The sequence below is a fragment of the Panthera leo genome, chromosome E2, assembly GCF_018350215.1.
Source record: "Panthera leo isolate Ple1 chromosome E2, P.leo_Ple1_pat1.1, whole genome shotgun sequence".
NCBI lineage: Eukaryota > Metazoa > Chordata > Mammalia > Carnivora > Felidae > Panthera > Panthera leo.
In genome coordinates, this window is record NC_056693.1 from 48653661 (window position 1) to 48670867 (window position 17207).

The following is a 17207-nucleotide window of genomic DNA, read 5'->3' on the forward strand; positions in this document are numbered from 1 at the left end:
AGGCACCCCAATCATTGTCTTTTTGAGAAGTTCCTTTTCTGCCGTGATTAAGTCACAGCTGTTTCTATGTTTCTATTGTTTACAACCACAATAGAAACTGTGGCTGCTACACTTCTCTCTGTTCGTGACCCCGGGCCACACTCCCACCTCCAACCAGCAAAGCAACTCAATGTTCGCACATAACAGCGTGCAACTGGGTAGGGGTGCATTCTGGACGCTAATGATGGCATCTGCCAGTCTTCACCTGCCCCCACGGCCGCTCTCACCACTGAAGGGAGAGGAGGGCGACGGGGCCATAACCCACCCCAGTTCCGATAATCACAAAGAAAGCAGGAACATGTAGGGGCGGGCACGGTGAATACAGGGAGAGGGTGTGGGCAGAAGCGCAAAGCCGACAGAGGCAGCGGTGAGGGGGAGCTGGAACAGGAAGTCAGGGATGCAAACAAGGCTTCCAAATCTGTGCATCATTCAGGGGCTAACACCAGAAAACTTCCAGAGGGTGGTCTGGGTCATATGGGTGAGCAGGGAAGGGACTGGGGTTGGGGGTGGGCAACCAGCAGGAAAGCCTCAGGCACCCTCTGGTGTTCCCAGGATCATCCTGACTCCGCTAGATTCCCCTTCGAAACAAGCAGGCACAAGTCTGATTCATAACTTAGTTTAATCCTTTGTGGGGTGCACCCTGGGCAGTGAGGAACCCCCATCTGCCCCACAGGGTCCGGCACACACGGAGGAGAGTGGTCTCTTCTGACTGCCGGCCCGGGGCGCCTGACACCCATCTTCCCAATGAAAGCAGGCTGAGGGGCCCCAGCCCTCTCTGGGTCTGACTTGTGCCCCCTGCCTCACTTCCCACAGGGTCCGCGACCTCTGTGGATGTTGGGCTTGCAGCCCTGGCCTGGCCCTTGTTCCAGGCAGGTGTGCAGATGGGCACGCAGGGCTGTGCCTCGGGAGGCTGGCAGGGGAGAGGCCTGGCTGAGTCTCAGGGTCCCACGGCCCACCGGGACATGTGCTCCTCCGCTGGAAAGGAAGCCAAACGGAGCGAGGGTCAGTGGCAGCCCAGGCAGTCCTCGGATGGGGACCTTCCTGTAGCTGGCCCTGAAATGGCTATCGTGCCCAGATGGAGCTCTAGACCTTTCCAGCAGGTGTTGCTGGGGGCCGATTCTGGGCCAGGTTTCACCCCTGTTCCCCACTGTCGTTCACTGGGCCCTAGGGAATCAGGAACACCAGTGAAACCAACAGGTCCCCAAGCAGCAGCTTTAGTGACAGGAGGAAAGGGACCTTGGAGAGATCCTTGGCCAGGCTGTATTCCAGTCCTGCTGCTGCACAGACGAGCTAAACTGGGCCCTTCTTCCTCTCTGGGCCTCAGGGGCCCGCAGGTACGACAACGCCCCGAGCGGGACATCCCCGGCGGCCCTGCACGCTCAGACTCTATCTGGGCCTGTGACCTGGCTATCCTAGCGCCTGCAGCGGGCCAGCAGGGACCTCAGAGGACAGGGACCCAGAAAGGGGAGGTGTGAGAGGGCCCTTACCAAACTGGCAGATGTAACGGTTTCGGGTTTTACAACGTTGGTCATTCCAGTTGAAGGCGGCTGATGCCTGCAGCTCCACGCAGTTGCCAAACCTGCCAGGCCAAGATGTCAGGTGCTCAGGGTGGACGGACAAAATTAGGAGCCTGGGGGAGGATTAAATCTTCCTCCAGGGGCGCCTGGGTGGCTCAGTCGGTTAAGTGTCCGATTCTTGGTTTCAGCTCAGGTCATGATCTCATGGATCGTGGGTTCGAACCTCGTGTCGGGCTCCTCACTGACCGTGCAGAGCCTGCTTGGGATTCTCTCTCTCTCCCTCCCTCTCTCTCTGCCCCTCCCCTGTCCTGCTCATGAGCATGGGCTCACTCTCTCCTCTCTCAGAATAAATAAATAAATGTTAAAAAAAAAAAATCTTCCACTCCAGCAGGCCACCTGCGTCTAAGAAGCCTAGGTGCCTCCAACCCACATAAGGGGCTTCTGGGAGCTAGACCCACCCCCAGGCTCCCATGCCTGCCACTCAGGCCTCTGTAACTCTTCTCAGGGAAGCTGGGAGGGCTCGGCAAACCCCCTACCTGGGCAGCAACTCCCCCTGCCCAGAACCAGCACTCAGCCATGCCAGCCGGTGGGGGTGAAGGTAGGAACTGGAACAGTCAGGCCCATATCCTTCCTCCCAGCAGGGAGAGGGTGTGCCTGAGAGCCCAACCAGAGCGGTGTCCTCTAGGTGACAGAGCAGGGGCATGGGCCCGGCTGCCATCAATGAGGTCGAAGGACGTGGGCCAGATTTTTGGAGCCCTTAGTCCACACAGCCTGACTTCCTCTACCCTGCCCCCGCTTGCCCTGGGCATTCCTGGGCTCTGATGACCGGGGCAGGGCCACCTAACCGGAAGGCCCTCTGTACAGGCTGGCTGGGGGATGGGTGTGTGCAGGACTGGATGCAGGTGGGTGGATTGCTAAAGACCCCAGAATCAGGGTGTTGATGTAGGCAGAGGAGCGTGGTGGTGGGGGACAGGTGGAGATAACGGAGGGCTGGGAGGACAGCTGAGGGAACAGTGGGGATGGATGGATGGATGGAGGCTTCTAGAGCTCCCTCTCCTTTATGTAAGCCCCGAGATGCTGGGCTGTGGCTCACATCAGCTGTACCCAGACTTCCTGGGCCCCGGGTAAGGCCCAGGCCCTCACAGGGCTCAGCCAGGCAGCAGGCCGGGTGGAGGTTATTCAGTGGCATCTGAGGGCTCAGCAAGCGATCCCGCGTGAGAGAGGGAGCCCGGAGGAGGGAGGGCACTCCAGACTCACCCCTGGTTGTCAGGCTGCCCAAAGGCGAAACTGGTGAATGACTGGTGCTCCCCGGTGGTCCAGCGGAAGGAGTCCTTTGTGGTCTTGTAGGTGAGCCCTGGGCCCCAGCAGCTGAGGTTGGCCCACCAGCCCTGGGCCCCACTCAGAGCCCAGGGTCCCTGAGAGGAGCGCCCCCGGCTTGGAGCCTGCTGCCTAATGCCTGTCCTTAATCACCTTCCCAGCTCTTTCGGCCCCCAGGGACTCTCCCCCTCCCTCTTGTCAGTGCTCCCCACAGGGAAGGAGGTTGCCAGCCCCGTTCCGGGTCCTCGGCCCTCATCATACCCTTACCTGGGGGAGGTCTGCTGGGGGAGGTTTTGCAGCCCAGATTCCTGCACCCCCAACCAGCCAGGCACTCACCGATCCAGAAGTTTCTGGTCTCAAAGTCGCTGTCGGTCACCTCGTTGGTGGTCTCCAGGTGGCCCAGGTAGAAGGCGAGGATGTCCTGAACTTTCTGGCTCTCAATCTGGGCTAGCACCCCGCCCTTTCCCTGTAACCCCCACTCTACGTCACACTGGCAGGGCCCCAGAGCTCAGGCCGGCCCTTCCTACCCATCCCGACGCCCCGAAGTGGCCAGGGACATCCTCTCCCCTGCCCCACAGCCTCCTGCTTCTTAGAGTAGGGGTCCCCCTTCCTCTCCCCTGCCTGCATCTCCTCTCTCTGTGCACAGGGGCCCAGAGTGGCAGGGCCCTGACCTCGGGAAGGTTTTTGTTTCATCTGTTCAGTGTCTTTAATACGTTTGAATTGGTTGCCGACATTAATAAATCTAGCGATGCCCATGAAAATCTGAATCGCTGGTGCTCTTGAAAAATCCCAAGTTCTGACCTCTGTGAACTCCTATACCTACGTGACAGCCAGTAGCTAGGACTGAATCAGGACGGCTCCTGAGGTGGGGGTTGGGCAAGGGCTCACCCCTGGGTCCCTCAGCTCATTAGGTGACCTCCTGGCTCCCATTGGGCCTCTGAGTAACCCCGCTTTACACTAATGACCAGAGTCAGGTCAGAAGAAGTCAAAGGAGCCACTTCTCAGTCCCAGCTCCCTCCACTGAGACCCTTACTTGAGACCCTGGGGGTCCCTGGGAAGGCAGGGGTCAACCATCACCTGGCATTTCATCTTGGCTCCGTAGTAGGTGTCTGCCTCTGAGGACACCATGAAGCAGTCTCCGTCGATCCTCAGGTCACAAGTGTGGAAGGGGAAGCGCACCTTGGCTGGGGACAGGGGGGCCTGACTGTGTGCGTGGGGACCTCAGACTCATTACGCCTCGCTCCCTGCCAGGGCGCCAAGCTCAAGAAGCCCCTTCCCCTTCCTCTGGCCACCCTCTCCAAGCCGGAGAGTGGGTGGGAGTCAGTGTTGTGCTGGTGAATGTGTAACAGTCGGCTTGCTTTCAAAAAAAAAAAAAAAAAAGACATACAGAATTTGCCAATCTGTGCGGTGCAAATACCCCCACCAGGGACAATTTCAAGGTACCAATGTGATGTCACCGAGCAGGGAGTTGGGAAGAGAGGTGCACAGTAGACTCCTGGGAGCCGGTCCGAGCTGGCTCCAACGCTCTGCTGCTGAGGGGGTCCCTGGGGTGTGGCCTGGCTCATCGGGGGACCTTGGGGGCAGGACTTACTGGCACACTGGGCTCCCCCATAGCCGACGTCACAGATGCAGGAACACTCCTCGTCCCGAAACCGGCCATGAACGCACTCCACGCTGCACCGCACTGCCAGGGCAGGCGGGGAGGAACAGAGCTCAGCCCGCAGCCCCGGGACCCAACACGCTGCCTCTCACAGGCCTCGGAGTGTGGGGAATGGCCACCTGCGGCCAGCACGCCCCTCAGGGACGGAAACCGTCCGGGCTTCGACTGCTGCTACACTTGGTTTGATCTCCATTGTAGAGAGAAGCAAACTGGGGCTTGGGAGGCGGACCTGCCCATGGTCACCGAGCTGGGAGGGGGACACTGGGAGGAGAGTCTACTTCTAGATCCTGATAATGTCCTCCTGCTACCGTCCACGGCCTAAGGGCCAGATCGGAATCTACTCTGAATCCCCTACAAAGCTCAGGGTCTGGCCGGTGGTGCTCAGGCTGTTTGTTGAATGACTATATGCAGTGTCCGGGTCAGCAAGTACCTGGTCAGCACCCACCAACTCCCTCAAGACTCTCTCCAAACCCTTTGAGTGAGTGCAACACGGCCCCTGGACACCCACGCAACACCGTGTGTCCCCCCCACCCCCTGAGGCTGCCTGCATGTGCCCTGGGCCCAGACTTCACTCCCTGGGTGATCTGGAGCTCCACGTGCCCCTCACCTTGGCAGTATCTGCCTGTGTAGCCAGGGGGACAATGGCAGTGGCAGGTGCTGATGTTGAGACGTCCGTGGTTCCGGCAGCTCATGCGACACGGGTTCCTGGGGACCTCTGGTCAGGCGAGGTTGGAGCTCTGAGAGGGAACCTCCTTCAGGCAGCCCAGCCAGGTGCCTCCCGGGTGCTAAGGGCCACGGCTTGGAGGACAGTCCTACAGGACGCTGCCGCCCTCCACGAGCATCACCACATCAAGCTCTCTTGTACCACTGTCCCAGCAGGAGGCGGGCGGGGCGGGGCACTTACCACAGAGCCCCCCTGCGTGGTCCCAGGCTTTGAAGCAGCCTGAGACGCTGGCCGTGCAGAGAGAGCACCAGGAGCCCTTCTTATAGGGGGCGATTGTCTTCCCGTTTAGCTCCCAGTTGCCTCTGTGAGAGTAAGCACCAGAGAGGGCTGCAAGGGCCTGGCCTGGGAAAGGGCCTCGGCCCCTTCGGCTCCTTCTGGCCCGGCCAGGGAGTCAGGGAACAGGGAGGTGACAGGGAGGTGTCCTAGGAAAGGAAAAAAATGGCCTCCAAACTAAGGCTAATGCTCCATACTTCAACCGGGCACAGCAGAACGGTGCCTCCAAGGACGGGCATCTGGGAAGCCACATTCTGCCTGGCCGGGCTCGTGAGTGCTGCCCACTTCCACACCCTCTCCCTTTCCTTCTTTCTGTGAGGGTGCAGACCAAGGGGCAAAGGCCTTGTGAGTGGGTGGGTGAGCGTTTTACCCTGGGAGGACGTACCCTCCATCCCACAACGCAGCGGCGGGCGCTTACCCGGGAGAATAGGCGCAGACGAAGGCTTCAATCTCCGCCCGGGACCCAGAGCAGGGCTGTCGCCCGCAGCCCAGTTGGCTCGAGGTGGCCCACACGAGCTGCAGAAGACATAGTGGCTCAGACCATCATCACGGGCCCCCCCAGTCTTCTGGGGGCCAACGGCACTGACGATGCCTGTCTGGGGAGGGGAGACGCAGCCTCTGCCCCAAACCAGACAGAAAGACAACTCCCTCACCTCCCGGGGCCTCAGCCGTGGCAGCTGGGCTGGGCAGGGCTATGAGGACAGGTGGGAATAGCCTAGGAAGGCTGTCTGGGGGGGGGGGAGTGGAGGGGTTTCAGTCAGCAGATACCTGAAGAAAGGAGAGAATCGTGGGTGGGTGGAAGTGGCAAAAGAAAGTCTTGGACAGGGCTTCTGGGTGACTCAGTCGTTAGGGGTCCACCTCCATCTTGGCTCAGGTCACGATCTCATGGGTATGCGAGACGGGGTCCCACCTGGGATGTGGGCTGACAGCAGCACAAAGCCTACTTGGGATTCTCTCTCTCTCCCCCTCTCTCTGTCCCTCCTCCACTTGCGCTCTGTCTCTTTCTCTCTCTCAAAAAAAAAAAAAATCTTGGACATCAAAGGTCTTGTGACCGATTGCACAGATGGCTACAACCCTTCACTCCTTCCTACAGCTCACGCTTAAATGTGCTCTTTTGCATCATGAGGAGGACTCTCTTTTCCAGCTTGTCTCTGGCTGGCCCTGTGGCTTGTGTGGGCCAACGGAATGCAGAAGAAGTGATTCTGAGCCAGTTTTGAACCTAGGCTTCAGGAGACCCCACAGGCAGAGGTGAGCCAGCTGAGGCCAATCTAGACATCCAGCTCCCAGAAAATCAGCCAAGTGATTGCCCTTGCACGTGGGCCCCACCAAGGCGGGAAGAACTTCCCCGCTGGGCCCAGCTCAGATTGTCAACCTGCAGAATCACAGGATGCTAAACTTTGGGGTAGTGTATCATACGGCAAAAGCTGGTAGGTGTAGGTCTCGGATAGTACTCCAAACTTAGATTTAAAATCTTGAAATCAGCGATAACTTGGAAACAGCGCAGGAATAGTTCAACTCCTGCAGCACTTAAAATGACAACTGTGAAATAGGGAGACACAGACATGTAGTCATATATATGTACCCGATAATTAGAGAACGTACATTCTCTTTAGGGATGCACGGAGCGTTTGCAAACATTGACCCCCCTCCCTAAACCACAAAGCAAGATTCAACAAAGACCAAAGGAACAATAGCCTATGGGCTGCATTCTATAAATACAATGCAATAAAATATCGAGTAAATAGCTTAGAAGTAAGGGGAAGGAGAAAACGTAGAAAATTTAAGCATACACTTCGAAATCAAAGATATCATGATGGAAATAGGAAACATGTAGAAATGAAAAATCACGGAACAGCAAAATTCACGGGATACAGCTAATGAAGTTTAGAGGGAAATTTATAGCTTTAAATGAATTTAGCAGAAATGGAAAAAGACTTAAAAATTAATCAAGAATATAAAAAAACAGTAGGGCCGCCTGGGTGGCTCAGTCAGTCAAGCATCCAACTTCGGCTCAGGTCATGATCTCACGGCTTGTGAGTGTGAGCCTGGCCTTGGGCTCTGTGCTGACAGTGTGGAGCCTGCTTAGGATTCTCTATGTCCCTCTGCCTCTCCCCTCTTGCTTGCTCTCAGAAAAAAATAAACATTAAAAAATATTTAAAAAGAATATAAAAAAGAATAATAAACTGAATAAAGTAGGAGAAAGTAAATAATAGGGGCACCTGGCTGGCTCAGTCAGAAGAGCAAAGGATTCTTGATGTTGGGGTTGTGAGTTTGAGCCCCATGTTGGGTGTAGAGATTACTAAAAAAATTTTTTAAACTCTTAAAAAGTAAATAATAAAAATAAGCAGAAATTAAAAATAAGAGGCTAAAATCAAAAAAAGCTGATTTGTTCAAATAGAGCTCTGGCAAGACTGGTAAAGAATGAGAGAGAAAGCACAAATAAAGCTGAAAAGTTTGAAAGGACCTAGCTACAGACACAGCAAATCTTTTTAAAATCCCTGTTTAATTCTAGTTTTAAATCTGTGTTAAATACTGAACAATTCTGACCAATAAATTGGAAAACATAAAATGGACAATTTTCTAGAAAACAGAACTTGGCAAAACTATCTCAAGAAGAAGGAGAAAAGCTGAAATGGTCTCTGACCGTTTCTAAAAGTTGAATCAGCAGTTAAAAATCCACACATACAACGCATATACACACAAAACAGCCCCAAAACAGAACAAGGTCCAAATAGTTTTACAGGAGAGTTACAGCAAATATTATAGGAACTATTCCAGGAAAGAGAAAATGAGGCAAAATTTGCAATTCATTTATGAGGTTAGCATTGCTCTAACCCAAGTAAGGGCAGTATGAGAAAAAGAAATCAGAGGTCAATTTCAATATCAAATAATAATTAGCAAAGCAGATCTAGCAATGAATTAAAAACAACAGGGGCGCCTGGGGGGCTCAGTCAGTTAAGCATCTAACTGCTGATTTTGGCTCAGGTCATGATCTCATGGTTCATGGATTTGAGCCCCCATTAGGCTCTGTGCTCACAGTGTGGAGCCTGCTTGGGATTCTCTGTCTCCCTCTCTTTCTCCCCTTCTTTTGCTCCCTCTTTCTCTCTCAAAAATAAATACATACATAAATATTAAAAAAACAACAGTAACAACAACAACACACACACACACTCTGCATTACATTATTTCACATTACATGATATGCCAAGTTGGCAAATATTCAAAATATTTAACAACCAGTAGGCATGGGTACTTGCCAATCAGAACAGACACTGGGCTGAAGGAGGATCCTGGGACCCAATACTGTGCCAGGCATTCATTTTTTGGCTCTAGACCATGGGACAGATTCTAGGTGTCTCAGGGAAGAGGCTAGGCCAGGTGCATTCTGGGAACTTGGGGCAGCTACTGTTTACTAATACATCAGTATTTTAGCATTTGCATAACTGTTATAGCATATAGTGTGTAGATGGAGAATTTTCCTTTCAAAACTTTTCTATAAAGCCATAATTAAAATATGATTTGTGTGGGGATAAACAACAACAAAACAACAGAATAGGACCAATAACTCAGCAAAAGACTTACGGGCAGATGTGAGCTTGGTATATGACTGAGGTGGCATTATGAATCAGTGGGGAAGGATTCAATACTCAGTAGAGGATGCTTATTTGGAAAGACAATAAAATGAGATCCTATACCACACCTGCATGAAAAATTCCAGGAGGCATAATGACATCAATATGAAAAAGGAAAGCTTTGGAAGAAAAGATATTTCTGATGTCAGAGTGGAAAAGGATTTCTTAAACATGATACCACAAACAGATGAACTATACATTAAACTGAGAAAATGGATTAATACTAAAATCTAAAAGGTCTATCATATAAAATATAAGATACACAAAGAAAAATATAAGCCCTATGCTAGGAAAAAATGTATATCCATATGACCAACAGAAAGCATAAAGAATGTAGAAAGGATGTTTGAAAATTAGTAAGAAAAAGATGCACTGTGTTAAAAAATGGGCAAGACATTTGAATAGGTAATTAACAAAGCAGGTAATATGCTCAATTTCAAATTAAAAGCAAATTAAAAATCAAGTGAGGAAGCATTTCACAGCCTCGAGTTGGTCAAAATCAAGGAGCCTGGCAATACTGGGGAAGCAAGAACTGACTTGTGAATGGGAGTACAGTTGGCATGGCCACTTTGGCAATAACTCATAAGGTCGTAGTTGCATGCTATGCTATGACCTGGCCATTCACCTTCTAAATGCATCCTAGAGAAACTCTGTACACATATGCACGAAAGGAGCTGAAGTAGGATTTGTGCATTGTGGAAGTACTTTTATTTTTTAAAAATTTTTTAAAGTTTGTGTTTATTTGTTTTGAGAGAGAGAGAGAGAGAGAGAGAGAGAGAGAATCCCAAGCAGGCTCCGTGCTGATAGTGCACTTGACAGAGGGCTTGAACTCACGAACTGAGATCATGACCTGAGCCAGAATCAAGAGTCGGGCGCTCAACCAACTGAGCCACCCAGGTGCCCCCGGAATGACTTTTAATAGTAAAAAAGTAGAAATAACCTAGATGCTTATAAATTGCAGTTTATTCATAGTGAATCACCCATGTGTATCTGGGTCAACGGAAGTAAATCTTAGAAACATGGTCTGGGGTGGTAAACGAGACACACACAGAGAGCACTCATACGGGACTTAATAACACACAACCCACTTGCAAAAGCTGTAAAGGTATGAAAACACTTAGACATGCAGTAAAAGTATTAAAAATGCTTTGGCTTTGCCTGTGTTTTTCAGTGCTGCACCCTAGCGCCTAAACAATGCCAGGTACATAAAATAAAACAAAGGAAATGTGCTTGGGACTGATCCACCTGGATTTCAGGAAGGTCACCCACCTCTGGGGAAGGACAGAGGAAAGAGCAGGAGTAGGGCTTCAGTTCTGTTGTTTGTTTTTTCTTCAGAGATGAGAAACAACTATAGTTAAACATTTTCTAGTAATGGGTAAAAGGGAGTCCATTATTTGATGTTTGAAATATTTCGTATTTAAAGCTGAAAAAGTAAAACTATACAACTCGGGGGGAAAGTGACCACCAATTTCAGGACGAATGGTAGCCCTTCTGAGCTGCCCCCAGTGGCCCAGGGGCCTTGGAGCCAGGGGCACAGACTCACCTGAGTGTAGTGGGTGCAGGTGGCATTGGGGGCACACTCGGCTGCTGTGTAGCTGTACCGCTGCCCCTCTGCGAACCACAGGCCCACCACGTGGACAAAAGATGCTGAACCCACGGGCAGCAGCTGCACGTTCCAGCCCACTTGCTGCGTGGCTCGAGGTGCCGATGCAGACTTCGGGGCTGGGGCACCACAGAGAGCCGCCTTGGCCTGAGCCCATCGGGCCAGGCTCTCGCTCCAGTCCTGGGGGCGGCGCAAACAGAGACGTCAGCAGGGACCTTTGGGCCAGGCCTTAGTGATTCAACCTCCCCACAGGGTGTGGGCTCATGCAGAGAGCACTGGACGGGGATTCCTGCTTGGCCACCTGACCCCTCCAAGCTTCTTTCACCCACTTCCCCCCGCCCGGAGCCAGGGGCAATCAGTCTGGACCTTGGAGAACAAGGAACTCTCCAAGATATGTTTGTAAAAGTACCAGCGATGTTTGGACGCCTGACCCAGAGCCTGGCTCTACCCAGGCCTGAGAGCTCCCATCCTTCTGACTCCTGTGTGGGTGCCCTTAGGCCCTGCCTTGGGCACCACCCCAGGAAGGGGGGTGATGGGTGTTCCTGAGGGAGTAGTGTTAGCCGGGTGATGGGATGGGCTTCTCTGGTAGTTTTTCCTGTCTGGTAATGCGAGCCCTGGGCAGTGCCCAAGACTTGCAAACTGGTTTTGTGTTTGCCATTAGGTACAACTGGTCTTGGCCATTGGCAGAAAGGTTCACTTGCTCCCACTTGACTTTTCTTTGATGCAAAAGACCTCAGCAGCCATGCTGCTTTGTCCTGTTCTCTAACCCTGGCCTTGGAGTGCGTTGGGGTGCCAACAGGGAAGCAGGACAAGAGAGGCTCCCGGCCCCAGGGCTCTGGCCCCAGACAGCACTGTCCTCTGGAGCGGCCCCAATCTTTTCTCCCCACCCACAAACCAACAGACTTCCCCTCATACCCCCACTGCCGCCCAGTAGTCCTCTGTCCTCTTAAACAAGGGGCTCATTGGGGCGCCTGGGTGGCTCAGTAGGTTAAGTATCCGACTCTTGATTTTGGCTGAGGTCATGAACTCATGGTTCACGAGTTTGAGCCCCGCTTTGCTCTGTGCTGACAGTACAGAACCTGCTTGGGATTCTCTTTCTCTTTCTCTCTCTCTCTGCCCCTCCCCTGCTCACACTCTGGCTCTCTCGTTCTCAAAATAAACTTAAAAAATTTTAAACGAGGGGTTCAGCAATGAAGAAGACATGGGTCACCCCATCACCATGCCCTGGCCCAACCCAGCCACCCCATTAGCAGTCCCCTAATCTCCACGAGACTCAACATGAGGACAGTAAGGTACCCGCGGGGTAAGATTGTCATGGGGATTGCAACTTCCCCAGAGCCTCAGCCTCCACTGGGGGAAAGCCCTAGAGGGCTGCAGAGGTGAGGGAGGCTGAGTGGTGGGGCTCCCTTCTCATCTTTTATGAAATGCTCTTTTTCTAAGACTTTGGTCAAAGGGGCATGAAAACTATAGAAACTGCTGACCAGGTGATCAGGACGCCCCCACACGCCAGGCGCTTGAGCTGGGAGCAAGGAGAGTGGGCAGTGGGGGCCAGGACCTGCGCCTGAGGAGGGGCAGAGCTGCTGCGGAGCAGGGAAGGGGGGAGAAGTGACCCCTTCCCGCCGGCTCGCCCCACCCCCACCTCCTGGGAAACTGACCCGGGAGCTCTCAAGGTCACCACCACTGAGCCAGCCTGGAGGAGTTTATGGGAGGCAGCCATGGGGAACCCTGCCCACCCCCACACGATCCTGCTCTCACTCCCGGGCCTGTTAACATGGGCCGGGCTTGTGTTCCTGGGCCCCGGATGGTTCCCGCCCGCCCCCCCGGTGGTCCCAGTTGGTGTGGTGGGAAATCCTGCCATGCTACCCAGCCCCCAGTGAATGAGGAGGGAGCTCAGAGGGGCCCCACTTAGTCACCCAGACAAACCATGAAGAAGCACTGGGCCCTGGTCACATTCAAGCCCCCTCCCTCAAGCGGGGTGCTGCTCCCTCCCAGTCCTCTGCCCCTCTGATCCTGCTGGGACTTCTTTGTGGAGCACTCCTTCCTTGTCTTCTGGTCTCCCAGGCAACGGGATGGGATGTGAGGAAAGGCCAAAGAACTGCCCTTCTGGGAAGCAGGCAGCTGCGGAGCCCCCGCAACCGGGCATGGTCCCCTCAGTGGGCCAGGTGACTGGCTACCCCCCTGCCCTGCTCAGGTGGATGGGCGCCTGGCACCAGTCTGGCCTCCTGAGGCCTCTTCACGTTTGCCCCTCCAGCCACCCTCTTGGGGGTCCTCACCATTCTCTGCATGTTGGCTGCAGGAGGGTGCACCCGGCTGCGCAGGCGGTTGTGGAGGGACAGGAGCAGGAACGTCTCCTTACTGCTCAGAGCTGGGGTGGGAGACAAGGTCAGGCCCCCTGGGTGATGGGGTGGGGGTCACCGTGGCAAGATTAGAGTGCAGCCCTGCCCTTAGGAAACAAGAGCAGGAGGGGCTGGGGAGGATGGTGGGCATATGGGAGGGCTCGTGCAGAGGGATGGGAGACAGGTGTGGGGCTGGCAGAGAGGCAGGTGCCCAGGCACCCTTGGGCTGAGGGCCGGGGGTGAGGGTAACAGGAGGGGGTGAGGGCCAGGGGCTGGATGCGTGGAGGGGTCAGCCCTGGGGCCCCTTGGCTGGTCTTCCTCCTGGACCCCCGAGCCTGGGCCCACTCCCCTTCATTCTTCCTGCTCCCCAGCCCCCACCCCCCCAACCATCTTGGGCCCTTGGGTTACCCAAGGGGACTCTTTAAACCACAGCTAGCCTGCCCAGGGCTCAGGCCTGGGAACTGGCTTCCAGCAGCCCCGGAGCACCCCTCTGCAGAGCTCACAGCGGCTCCACCTCTTTCCTCACCCGGGGGCCCCTTACCTCCAGGCGCTGGAGCCTGTTCCTCCTGCGGCAGGAGCACCTCCACCTCCGTCCGGGCCATGCCAAGGAGAGCCAGAAGTATGGGCAGGAGGCCAGGCCAGCGGCCCCCCAGCCTGGTGGAGGGCTCTGGCCACAGCATGGGCCACTCTGGATGTGGCCTGGCTCAGCCGTCCAGCCCGCTTCCCAGGCTAGATAGAGTGTTCACAATCTCAAGGGGTCAGGCTGTACTGGCAGACAAAAGGGGGAGGCTGGTGAGTAATCGGTGTATCCCAAAAGCCTCCCGTCGGCCCTGGCATGAGAGAAAGCCAGCTCCAATCCCAGGGCTCCACCCCCCTCCAGCCACTGGCCTGGCCAGCAGCCCTGCCCATAACAACCAACCCAGCAGTGTGCACTGACCCTGTGGCCCCTGCTAATCATTGCAGGATTATTGGAGCCCTTGGGGAGCCCTGGGAGCCCCCGCCGATTGGCCCACAGACATTCCAGGGCTGTGGATTAGCAAATGATGGCCGTGCCCTGGCCGGGACAGTGTCCTTTGGGCACATCGGTAGCTTCTACTCCCAGGCCCAGGGCAGGCAGGCGGGAACTGGGCAAGACCCCAGGGGAATTCTTCCCTTTCTCAGGAAGCTCGTCCCAACCCCCAGCCATGAATTAAACATAGATGGATGGTAACCACACACCAGGCAGGTGCCACTGGTGGGCGGGGGCACTGAGGTGTTGGGTTTGTAGGGGAATAGGGGCTAGGGTTGCACCTGTAGGCCGAAAAAAGTGCCTTAGGACTCGGGGCGGTGTGTGTCTGGGCAGTGTCGGGGTCTGGGCCCCAGCACTATGGCCCCCCCCCGCCCCCACGACTGCAGGCCAGGAGAGGGCCAGGCAAGCAGAGGAGACCACGTGATGCCCTTGGCTGACTGGAGTCCTGCTGGGAACCAGTCAGGCTCTAGACAAACAGGCAGTGTAGCAGGAGGGCAGCAAATCACCGTGATGCTTTGGGGCCTAGCCGAGGCCTACACAGTCCCACCAGAATAAATTGAAACAGATCCGCACCGTGGCCCACATTTCTTAGAAAAGACGAGGCTGTCCCGCAGGCCCTACCCAAATGCCCATATCCCTCTCAGGGGAGAGCAAAGTTTATTCCGCCACCGCAGAGGATAGCCTTGGAAGCCAACTACTTCCTCCTTCTGGAGTCTGTGTGACCTCTGACCTCTAGGCCAGCACCCTCTCAGAGCCAGGTGTCAACTTTTGGCAAACTCTGCTGAGACCCAAGTGGGCTTGGGTTTCTGGGGAGAAGCACTGATGGAACGTGTATTGTCTTCATGGGGGGTGGGGGCAGGGCCAGGCACAAGGGCCCGTAAGCTGGCCTGGGGTTGTGCATCCCCCCCCACAGACTACCCGGGCCTTGAGTGTCTCCTCCCTAAACGGATGGCCAGACAGCCTCAGAGTCATCCTGTCTGGATCCTAGCAATGTTTAATGATAGTGTAGTGACCTCTTTCTGTAGAGCTTACAAAGCACGTTCATACACGTGAGTTCCCTTAATTGTCGCAACAACACCGCGCAGTAGCAGTCACCCGTCTTGTAGATGAGGAAGCCGGGCTCCGTGTGTCTGAGGGACTTGCCCCAGGTCACCTGGCAAACACGTGGAGGGTCCCAGCTAATCCGGGGTTTCTGTCTTCACATTCCTGGACACTGGTGCAAATCTGGCTTAATTTACACCGTGGCCTTTTGAGTTCCCCCACATTCCCACAGCCCTGCACTATGCCGGGTAACAAAACCCAATTCTTGCTCCTGGGCTTAAGAGATAAACGTGGCGGTTCTCCCGTGTAGCACGATGCCCGGCACTTGGGACAGGTCGGAAAATATATTTTGAGGCCCGGGGGGGAGTGACTTTTGAGGGGCCCTGGCCCACTGCAAATGGAGGCCAGGGCGAGCCTAGCTTCAGGAGCTAGAAGAGGAGGAACTAAGGTGATAAAACACCAGACTTCTGACTGCCTGGGTTCTGAGATACCCTGTGTGACCCTGGGATTGTCACTTCCACTCTTGAGTGTCAGTGTCCAATGGTGTTAAGCAGGCCTTGTGCCTTGGTTTACGTGACATTTAGTTCTGGGTCCAGACTTTTTACAGGAGCCTGCTGAATATTTGGGGTGGGCACCTCCTTTCTTGCCTGGCAGATTGTCCCAGTAAGCATCTTCTAGTCTGATTTCTACCACCACAGATTAGTTTTATTGTTCTGAATTCCATATAAACCAACTCCTAGGATACGCACCCTTCAAGGCCTAGGTTCCTCTGCTCTCCAGGTCTATGAGATTCACCCGTGTTGTGGTCTGTATCAGTAGGTTGCTTTGTTTGTTTGGCTGGTAGTATTTCATTGGATTTTCATTCTCTTATTGATGGGCACTTGGGGTGTTTTAAGCTTCTGTTTATTATGAATAAAGTTGCTGTTGGGGCACCTGGGTGCCTCAGTCGGTTAGGCATCCCACTCTAGATTTCAGGTCATGATCCAGGTCATGATCTCATGGGGTGAGATCGAGCCCTGTGTCAGTCTCTGTGCTGGGTGTGGAGCCTGCTTAAGATTCTCTACCTCACTCTTCCTCTCCCTCTGCCCCTCCCCCTCCCTCTACAAAAATAAAGTAAATCAAAAGGAAATTGATTATTACTACAAGTCGCTATCAACGTGACTGTACAATTTAAATTTTCTTTTAGCAACCAAAAGAAAGAAAGAAAGAAAGAAACAAAAGAAAGAAAGAAAAGACAAAATAACCCAATTCAGGAGGGAGACATCATAACAACCGATACAGCAGAAATAAAAAAAACTTGGAATATTAAGAACAACTTTATGTCAATAAAATAGACAATGTAAGTACAATGGAAAAATTCCTAGAAAGACAAATTACTAAAATTGACTCACGAAGAATAAGAAATCTGAATAGACCAATCACAATGGAAGGCATCGAATGAGTAAGCAAAAATCCTCTCAGAAAGAGAAGTTTAGGTGCAAACAACTTCATTGCTGAATCCCATCAAATATTTAAGGAAGGAGTAATACCAATCACACATAAACGTTTCAGAAAGCACAAATGGAGGAGCATTTCCCAACTCATTCTGTAAGGTTGGTATCACACTGATATCAGAGCAAGACAAAGATGTCACAAGAAAATAAAACTATTGATCAATATTATGAATATGGCATGAATACTGACCCAAAAGTCCTCTACAAAATATTACTTACCTAGTAACATAGAAAAAGGATTCAACACCATGACCAGGTAGGATTTACTCCAGGAATGCAAGGTTGGTTGAGCATTAACAAAAGTCAGTTAATATGGGGCACCTGGGTGGCTCAGTCAGTTAAGAGTCTGACTTCGGCTCAGGTCATGATCTCACCATTCATGAGTTCGAGCCCCGTGTCAGGCTCTGTGCTGACAGCTCAGAGCCTGGAGCCTGTTTCGGATTCTGTATTTGTCTCTCTCTCTGCCCTTTCCCTGCTCACGCTCTGTCTCTCTCTCAAAAATAAATAAACGTTTAAAAAAAGAAAGTCAGGTAATGTAATAGAACAAAGGGCAAAACCCGCAC

General features: G+C 53.4%; 1 protein-coding gene across 3 annotated transcripts in view; it reads right to left on the reverse strand.

The window, feature by feature from the left end:
• Window positions 1-641: 641 nt before the first annotated feature.
• The window catches only part of LOC122208598 (C-type lectin domain family 18 member A-like), a 30953-nt gene continuing 14387 nt past the window's right edge, over window positions 642-17207 (reverse strand). Inside the window, exons 2-13 of one of the 3 annotated variants that reach the window (XM_042919822.1) lie at window positions 13643-13864; window positions 13039-13157; window positions 10706-10945; window positions 5949-6046; window positions 5438-5559; window positions 5141-5248; window positions 4465-4557; window positions 3951-4057; window positions 3210-3339; window positions 2814-2910; window positions 1527-1618; window positions 642-1014 (exon numbers count right to left, since the gene is read on the reverse strand). In XM_042919822.1, the coding sequence (XP_042775756.1) occupies window positions 977-1014; window positions 1527-1618; window positions 2814-2910; window positions 3210-3339; window positions 3951-4057; window positions 4465-4557; window positions 5141-5248; window positions 5438-5559; window positions 5949-6046; window positions 10706-10945; window positions 13039-13157; window positions 13643-13781 (1383 nt within the window). In that variant the 5' untranslated portion in view covers window positions 13782-13864 and the 3' untranslated portion in view covers window positions 642-976. Of the gene's footprint in view, window positions 1015-1526; window positions 1619-2813; window positions 2911-3209; window positions 3340-3950; window positions 4058-4464; window positions 4558-5140; window positions 5249-5437; window positions 5560-5948; window positions 6047-10705; window positions 10946-13038; window positions 13158-13642; window positions 13958-17207 lie in introns of those variants that run through there. The other 2 variants (XM_042919823.1, XM_042919824.1) reach the window with 2 other exon arrangements.